Source organism: Dendrobium catenatum, unplaced genomic scaffold, assembly GCF_001605985.2.
Source record: "Dendrobium catenatum unplaced genomic scaffold, ASM160598v2 fragScaff_scaffold_1557, whole genome shotgun sequence".
Taxonomy (NCBI): Eukaryota; Viridiplantae; Streptophyta; class Magnoliopsida; order Asparagales; family Orchidaceae; genus Dendrobium; species Dendrobium catenatum.
The window spans coordinates 8,961,178-8,970,741 of record NW_021320019.1 but is presented as its reverse complement, the minus strand read 5'-3'; the positions used below and the strand labels follow the sequence as shown (position 1 = coordinate 8,970,741).

At 40.1% G+C, this 9,564-nt stretch overlaps 1 protein-coding gene across 1 annotated transcript; it reads right to left on the bottom strand.

Annotated features, from left to right (window-relative positions):
* Positions 1–5,146: 5,146 nt before the first annotated feature.
* On the bottom strand, positions 5,147–9,215 carry LOC110113585 (anthranilate synthase beta subunit 2, chloroplastic-like). Its single transcript, XM_020846228.2, has 4 exons — positions 9,024–9,215; positions 7,033–7,094; positions 6,241–6,400; positions 5,147–6,064 (listed from the first exon to the last, which is right to left on the bottom strand). Exons 1-4 carry the CDS (start codon positions 9,213–9,215, stop codon positions 5,504–5,506), a joined length of 975 nt encoding a protein of 324 aa, XP_020701887.2. The 3' UTR covers positions 5,147–5,503.
* Positions 9,216–9,564: the final 349 nt, after the last annotated feature.

The window sequence follows — 9,564 nt, the reverse complement described above, 5'->3', positions numbered from 1 at the left end:
TCTTGAACCCTCTCTGGGTTTCTTCATGGTATCAGGAGAAAGCTGATCCAGGGCCTATCGCATGGCGAATTCAGCTCCGACGTCTTCCTCGTCTACGGCGGCCACAAACGCTGCACGATCATCAACTCCGGCCATCTCTCATTCTCTCAAATTTGTTATTTCAAACTTAAAATTCCTTGTCCCTCACTCTCTTACCCCCGATAATTTTCCAATTTGGAGCACCCAAATTGCAAAATTATTCAAGGCAAATGGCTTCGGGACGTTTCTCGATCCTAATCTTGGCACGGAAAATCAAGATCCAAATCAAGATCTTTCATCTTGGACGGTCACCGACCAAAATTTGGCAACCGCTGTGTGCTCAACAATTTCCCCTGAGGTTCTTCCTTATGTGATTCATTTGGAATCAACAAATGAAATCTGGAAGACATTGCACACTCGGTTCCAATCTTCAAACCGTTCCAAGGTAATTCAGCTCAAAAACGAGCTACATAACATATCTATGCTGTCTCGCACCATGACCCAATATCTCACCGAAGTTAAAAAGATTGTGGATCAAATATCATCCGCGGGATCTTCCGTTGATCCGGAGGACGTTATAATCTACATTCTAAACGGGTTGCCACCGGCATACCAATCTTTCACCACCACAATCCGTACTCTGCAAAGCTCCATGACTCTTGATAATTTGTATTCGCTTCTCATGAGCGAAGAAATCCACATCAAATCCGCAGCCCAGAAATTTCCGCTGGCTCAAGAAACACAATCTGCCTTGTTCTCATCTCGGGGTCGAGGTCGACGAGGAAGGACCAGATCGACCACTACCGTGAACACGACTAACAAAGCACCTCAATCAATGAGCGTTCAATGTCAAATTTGCAAGAAGAAGGGTCATGAGGCGGACACTTGCTGGCATAGACTTAATGCCAACTATGTTCCGAATCAGCAACAGTCAAAATCTACAAATGCTCTCATTGCAAACACCGATGTATCCTCCGGCGTTGACTGGTATATTGATTCCGGCGCTTCATCGCATATGACGAACTCAACTGATCACCTTACAAACTACAATCCGTATTATGGTAACGACATGGTAACTATTGGGGACGGAAGGTCGGTACCAATTGCCCATACGGGATCGGGTATCCTTCCAACCCCGGCCAGTAAGCTCCTATTATCCCACTTACTGCACATTCCTTCCCTTTCCTATAATCTTCTCTCTATATCTAATCTTGTCAAGGACAATAATATTTCCATTACTTTTGATGCTAATGGGTTTGTTTTTAAGGATCCGAAGACCGACCAAATAATTCTCAGCGGTCCATGTCACAAAGGACTGTACAAGATTAACTCTACAAAATCACAGGTCATTCCAGCTGCTCTCTCGGCTACAACGCTCTCGGTCGACTGGCACAAACGGCTGGGTCACCCACATAGGCGTATTCTTCAGCAAATTTCGCGTCATCACCCGTCTATACACCTATCGCCAAATGTTTCTACTTGTATTTCTTGTTTGTCTTGTAAGGGACACAAGCTTCCGTTTGAACGTTCTTCTAGTACTACTAATTTTCCGCTTGAAATTGTCCATTCGGATGTATGGGGACCGTCTCCGGTTCCCTCACATTTGGGTTACAACTACTATGTAATCTTTGTTGACGATTTCTCAAGATTCGTTTGGTTATTTCCGCTTCAATCTAAACATGAAGTTACTAACATTTTTATAAACTTTACGCATTTTATTGAACGTCAAACAAATAGAAAACTTAAAATAATTCGCACAGACGGAGGCGGCGAGTTCGTTAATCACAAATTTCAACATTTCACGAGAACGGCCGGTATCTTGCACCAAACTTCATGTCCCTATACGCCCGAACAGAATGGATTGGCCGAAAGGAAGCATCGTCACATAATTACTATGACTAGAACTTTGCTTCATACCGCCGGTCTACCTATGTCTTTTTGGATGGAAGCAGCTCTCACGGCTACATATCTTATTAACCGAACTCCTTCTCTCACTACCAAAAACATGTCTCCTATTCAACGAATGTTCAACATCTTACCCTCATACGAACACCTTCGAGTGTTCGGTTGTGAATGCTACCCTCTGTCTACACCCATAAATCGCACCAAACTCTCGCCGACCTCTGATGCTTGTATTTTCATAGGCTACTCAGACACAATGAAGGGCTACAAGTGCTTAAACCTGGTAACAAATAAGGTTCTTATATCTAGAAATGTGCAATTTAATGAAGTTGTCTTTCCATATAAAAACAGGAACCAAAACATTCCAACGGTGTCAACCAATACTCCCCCGAACCTGCTCATTCCGGTATCCACGATTCGTAACTCTGCTCAACTCAAACAAACTCCTGTCAGCAATGCTACGTCCATACCATCTCAGCATCCCACCACGACAGCCTCGGTTGATCATACTAACACAGATCAACTCAATCCCATTCCTTCTCATCATAATGAATCGAGACATATGATGACTACTAGAGCGAAAACGGGATCACTTAAACCCGTTCAAAGGCTCAACTTGATTCATCATCCACAATCCCCTTGCGAACCTACCAATTATCGAGAAGCAAGCAAATTTTCTGAATGGAGGAATGCCATGGCCGAAGAATTCTATGCACTGCAAAAACAGGGCACTTGGGAATTAGTCTCACCACCGCCTAACAGCTCCATTTTAGGCTCAAAATGGACATATCGGATAAAACAAAAATCGGATGGATCGATTGCAAGATTCAAGGCGCGTCTTGTAGCTCAAGGAAATCAGCAACAATATGGCCTAGACTATTTGGACACATTCAGCCCAGTTGCCAAATTGCCTACTGTTCGTATCCTACTAGCCATTGCCATTTTTCATAAATGGAATGTACATCAACTGGATGTCTTTAACGTCTTCTTACACGGCGACATTAAAGAAACGGTTTACATGCGTCAACCAAAAGGCTTCGAAGACTCCAAAGTAATTCGGTCTCTAATTCCTCCTTTACTAAACTTCCGGTACCAGCTTTGGACGATCACGCTTGGCTGGACGCTCAACGATATCGTCAAATAATTGGTTCTCTACAATACTTAACTCTTACGAGACCAGACATATCCTACGCTGTTAATGCGTTATCTCAGCATATGCACGATCCCAGCAAGCAGCACATGCTCATGTTAAAGAAGCTATTAAGGTACATCAAAGGAACCACAGATTTCGGACTTCCGATCTACAGCTCTGATCTCACGCTTTGGACTTTCTCCGACGCCGACTGGGCTTCAGATCCTGTGTCCCGAAAATCCACATCTGGTTTTTGCACTTTTCTAGGCAAGACCTTAATTTCTTGGACCGTCAAGAAGCAGCAAACGGTATCACGATCGTCCACTGAATCTGAATACCGGGCACTCGCTTCAGCCACCGCAGACACAATTTGGATTAAAAGACTGCTTGAAGAATTCCGCATTCACCACCATCAGCCTGTAGACGTCTTCTGCGACAATACGTCCACAATAGCATTGGCTAACAATCCTGTCTTCCACGCGCGCACCAAGCACATTGAAATTGATCAACGATTTATCCGCGATCACATTCAAAACAATACCATTCGGCTACTACCTATCAGCACAACAGATCAAATTGCCGACATCCTAACCAAGCCTCTTTCAACGGCTCGCTTCAAAGATTTAAGATCCAAACTGACTATCTCTTCTAGATCATCAGTTTGCGGGGGAATGTTAGAAGAATGCAAATAAATCAACTCATAATTAACCCTATAGGAAGTCGACACGTGTACTAGCCGTTAGGTTCTATTCTTCCTGTATCTATTTAACCACTTCTATTTCTCTGTAACACTGCATGATCAATAATACAATTTACATTTTCTCTGTTATGCTCGTTTCTTGAACCCTCTCTGGGTTTCTTCAATTATTTGATCCATTCTTTGCACAGGATCTATCTGCATATGTGCCACCACTCGCCTGTAGAATAGCCATTGTAATTTGCTTAATTAATGTCATTATGGATTCTTTCTGGCTTTAGAATTTTCATGGAATGTTTGTTAGTGCTTTTTTTAACGTAGCTCGTCTCTGTAACTTCTATCAGTTTGGTTGATGATCTGCTATTAATGTTTGCTTGTAGAATTTAAATTAGCAATAAGAGCAAACTCTAGTTGGTTAATAATTTTGTTTAATTTGCTTGGTTCCTCATTACTTATTGTATTGCTATATTGGCTCATGAAAATTAACAGCTTTTGTGTATATTAATTATAATACTTTTCGAATCATTTTAATATTCTAAGGCTTCGTTTGGGATTGTCTTTCTTACTGTTTTTTAAAGTTGTTTTTAGTGCAAAGATTTTAACTTTTGTACTAAAAAATTGCTTTAAGAAGCAGTAAAAAAGTCATCTTAAACGAAGTCTAAATCTTACCTATCACCTTGTCTGATACCACAGTATCAAAAATTTTATAGTCAACTAAAAATTTTAATCCTATGAGAGAAAGTTAACCACTTGCTATGTTAATATCAATATATTTTTCATCTATTTGTTGTGAGAGATGAAACCTAAATACTCATATATTTTAACAATATATTCCTCATATGATAATTCTTTGCATAGATCATTAAACCCCCTTAAATAGAAGCTTATCAACTCAATCATATTTAGGATCTATTTGAGACAACTGTAGCTTTACATAAAGCTAATTGTGAAGTTACTATAGAGAAAACAACTTCTGGCTCATTTGGCGTAGCTTTCTAACTGCTTCAAGGCGTTAAAAAGCACCAAAATATTCAATTTTTTTTTTTAACTTTGTTTAATTTAAAATATTGAAATCTATCTCGAGCCGGTGGTTTGCCCGTTGCTTGTGATTTTTAGGAGAGAAATGCCCAAAATGCTCTATGATGGTGGATAATAAAATGAATCCATCTCACAGCTTGAAGATCTCTATGATGGTGGATAATAATATCTCTAATATAGAATAGGGCAACTTCTTGATGAAAGCATTAGAATGGATGTCAGCCCAAATTTCGCAGATGGAGAAGGCACAGATGAGATGGTTGAAATTAGAGATAATATTGTTATGCAATTACAAAATTCTAATCCGTAACGATTATTAATGTTTCTTTATCATTGATATAATCAATATTTTTTTTTTATGGGACAACAAATTGTTTAATATACTGCAAAAAAATATAGATTTCTTGCAGAGAATTCTGAAACATTTTGTAAACTGAACTCCCAATAGAAATTCAGAAGAGATATTAAGAGAGAAAATCACTATGCATTCTTTTCGGCCACAAATTCCTTTATAATTGTGAGCAATTCGTTTACCTTATGATGATGGTTTCAAATTATTCAACAAATTCATAAAGCACAAAGTGATGATCGAAATAATTCTTCTTCAACAAGTCCACTAAAGCATGAAGCATATGACCGAAGCAATTATCTCAAAATTCACATAAAATCTGAGACTGAACTCAGATTGAAGTCTCTTCAATTAAGAGAGAAAATCACTATGCATTCTTTTCAGCCTCAAATTCCTTTATCAACATGAGAAAATTGTGAACAATTCGTTTCCCTTCTGTGGTGATGGCACTCTCTGGATGAAACTGCACTCCCTGGATGTGCTTATACTTTTTGTGTCTAGCACCCATAATAAGTACATCTTCAGTCCATGCTGTAATCTCCAGAATGTCGTCAGGAAAACTATCATTTTCAATCACAAGGCTATGATATCTAGCAGCATTAAAAGGGTTCGGTAAGCCAGAGAATAAACTATACTCTAGCTTCTCATCATAATAAACAAGTGCGCCTTTACCATGTACAACACCATAAGGAGATCGCACTATTTTTCCTCCAAAAGCCTCTCCAATGCACTGCAAGCCCATACAAACTCCAAACAGTGGAATAGAGGGGCCAAGTTCTAGAACAGTTTGTAAGGATATTCCGGAATCTTTCGGTGCACCCGGCCCTGGAGAAATTAGTATACCTCTAGGATTCATCCTTCTTATTTCGTCTACAGTGAACTCATCATTACGGTAGACCTTGAAGTTAGTTCCAAGCTCTCCTATGTACTGCAAACAAAAAGGGATGTGGTATTCCATATTCCTTCTTGTGCTCGGTAGTTTGGTATTACATCAATCATTACTTTAGCAGATACATCAATATTGTAATTTCAACTCTCAACTAAGCATCAATGGAATTCAATGACTTGATTTCAACAACTTACACACAATAGATGTTCGTCGTCCTGGCAAAGATTATAAGTAAAACTATCGTAATTATCTATAACAATGATCGGCTTCTCATCCTTCGCCGCTTCAAGAACCCTAACCCCATCCACAGCTTTCACAGCAGAACAACGCCGATACAACGAATAGCCCTTGCTCCACGCCACCAACCTTGGACCTCTTAGTTGGAAGCCTAAGCTCTCAACCAATAGGCCAAGGAGAGTTGTGTGTTCAATGTAATTCTCGCTTTCATTTTATATGAATTTGCTAAATTTCATGTTCACCACCACTATTTGAGGTAAAGTTATTCTGTGCGGATACGAATGCCATCCGGAGGTGAATCATAATGCACCACGTCATTTTTTTTGTTATGTACCACGGTCGTGTAGTGGGTGATGTGATGCGTTCTGATTCGACACTGGATGAATAATTTCTCCTATTTGAAGGCCAACGCATTCGTTTAACACATTCGTCTCTTGCAATTTCAGGAAAACCTATGTTGTGCATTTAGTTATTTGGCATATTAATTTTTGAAGGCAGTTTGTATCTGATGTTCAGTTACAACATGCTATTATTAAATTTATTATTTATTAAACTTGAGCATTATATTTTTTTAATTGATGTAAAAGGATGTCTACAAGGGCGGCGTGTGAACCCTTAAGATGTTGGTGAAGGTTTAAACGACAAACATTTTGGAATAGACCCATGGGCAGTTTGTTAGATGTGGAATTTGATTGTATTGATCAATTTGATTATTTTGTTATCTTAGATTTTAAAGCTTGTCTTGTTCGGTGGGGGTGCAGGGGGTTTACCCCCAGCTTGAATTTTTTTTCCCATTTAATGCCTCAAAGCTCCATAACTGAGTGCCCCGGCACTGTGTACCCGAGCACCCCAGTGTTAAACCACAAAGAGCAGAGCACCGCAACGGCCTAGATATGACGTCTTAGCTGTGCAATACATATGATTGAACGTCGCAACGCCTCAAATTGGTGTTTCAGCACTGCGAGATAGACTGAATCATTTATATCTTATTTTTCTAAATGATTGCATCCCTCGGGGTTTCCTTGGCTTTCTCTTTGTATTTTTGACTAGGGCAAGTGTAAGAACGATATGTGAGAAGAGAAGTAAAAAAAGAATGTGAGACAAGAGAGATTTGTACTCATTTCTCTCAAGTTTTACGGTGGATTTCTTGGTGTGGTGTAGCTCAGTGATTTTTTTCATATTTTGAATTTTTCCATATTAAATTTTGTTGTCATTTACTTTTCGATGCTTTTAATTTCTTTGTTGTTTCATCATTGTGGTGTTTACTCCTCCTCATCTTTCTCAACACAATTTCCAAAGAATATTAAAAGGATTTGATCATAAGTATACATAATTTAAAGATCATTCAATCCTTTAATTTATGTCTAAAAATTTTAACTATATTTCAAATGCTTGAGTTGAATTCATTTCTACTTAAATAGGAAGTGTTATTTTTTCCGCCTTATCAGGACATTTAGGTTTTGTTTGGGACTGCTTCCTTACTATTTTCTAAAACAGCTTTCTAATAGAAAATTTTCTAATTAAAAAAAAATTGTTCTAAAAATTTACTTTAGAAATCAGTAAGGAAGATGTCTCAAACGAAGTCTTAGTTTGACTATAAATTTTTTGAAATCAAAACTAAGATATTTCAGTTGCTCAATATCATCTTTTGCCTTTTATGTTCAATTCACCAAAGTTAAAAATATTTAAAAGCTACTAATTGGAACTCTTTCCATGACATTTTAAAAAACAATTTAATTTTAGCTTAAGCAAGGGGCAACACATTGATTATAACCATTTGAAAAGCAGCCCTCTCTACTTCAGCAAGCACTTATCATTCAAGAAAATTTAATCCATTCTACCAAATGTAACATCATTTGGATTAAATAAAGAGGCAAATGTGTTTGACTCTCTAAAGATGAGGATTATCTTAAACTAATTTATCATAAGATTAAAAAAGAAAAAAAGAATAGTAACGTTATAAAATACATCATTACTTCTATTAATTGCTTAAATGATCAACTTGGTACTGCTGAGTTGCCATATAATATTTCTTGATATGTAATAAAAAAATTATCTTGATCGGGCACGAATCTCGATGCAAAATCAAGTTGGAAATTTCCAAAATTAAAATTGGGACCATCCAAACTCCGATTCCAGCAAACTTATAGTCCAACTGAGCGTCTTGAGAATACGAACCAAACGACACCAAATCCAACCCAATCCGAGCTCAAACGAGAATCAAGGGTTAGAAGCATTGTTGGAAGGTTCAAACCACAATTTGGATTACCAAATGGTTTTCAAACATAATGTTCTTATAGTCGAATCGAGCGGCTCAACGAGACAAATCCAACAAGCCCAAGATCACTGAATTCCAACATCACTAAGTCATTCAAATGTCCATAAAAAAATAGACCCCTCATTTGAAAAGGGGACCGAAGAAAGAAGAGAAGGAATAAGATCCTCCTCGACCACCGCCTGAGTTCTGCCGGACCACTGCCTGACATCGTTACTCCGCCGGACCACCACCTGAGGCCCTCTCCTTCGTCAAACCACCACTTGAGGCCCTCGCCTTCGCCGGACCACCACTTGAGGCCCTCACCCTCATCAGACCTCCACCTGAGGGCCTCCCTCTTTGCCGGACCATCACCTGAGGCCCTCGCCTTTGCTAGACCACCGCTTGAGGCCCTCACCCTCGTCGGACGACCACTTTAGACCCTCGCCTCGCTGGACCACCACCTGAGGCTCTCACCCTCGCCGGACCACCACTTGAGGCCCTCACCTTCGTCGGACCACCATATGAGGCCCTCACACCCACTGAACCACCGCTTGAAGCCCTCACCTTCGTTGGACCACCACCTGAGGCCCTCACCTTTACCGAACCACCGACTGGGGCCATCACCTTTGCCAGACCACCACCTAAGGGCCTGAACTTCGTCAGACCACCACTTGAGGCCCTAAACTCCGCCACCATCAACTGACGCCAGAGTTCTGCCAAGTCACTGTCGTACTACAAACTGACGCCCACTACACTACGTAGGTACCTGTGTTGGTGAGGCGTCGGTCGGTCCTAGAAACGGCGGCAGCCGCGCGAGGAGTTCACGACCGGAACCGGACGTGCTGCAACCTAGGGATCACCAGGCAGCAGCTCTTTCGCTCTATAGGGATATCGAGGGGGGGCATAGCACAATTCTTCTTGTTTTTGGGTTGGTTTGCCCAGGTGACTGATCCTGCCATAATGTACTCCTGCCTATTCTATTGCACCGGCAACCGAAGTCGAACCTACTATACTCAACTCAAACTCTAGTGACGTCAGATTTAAC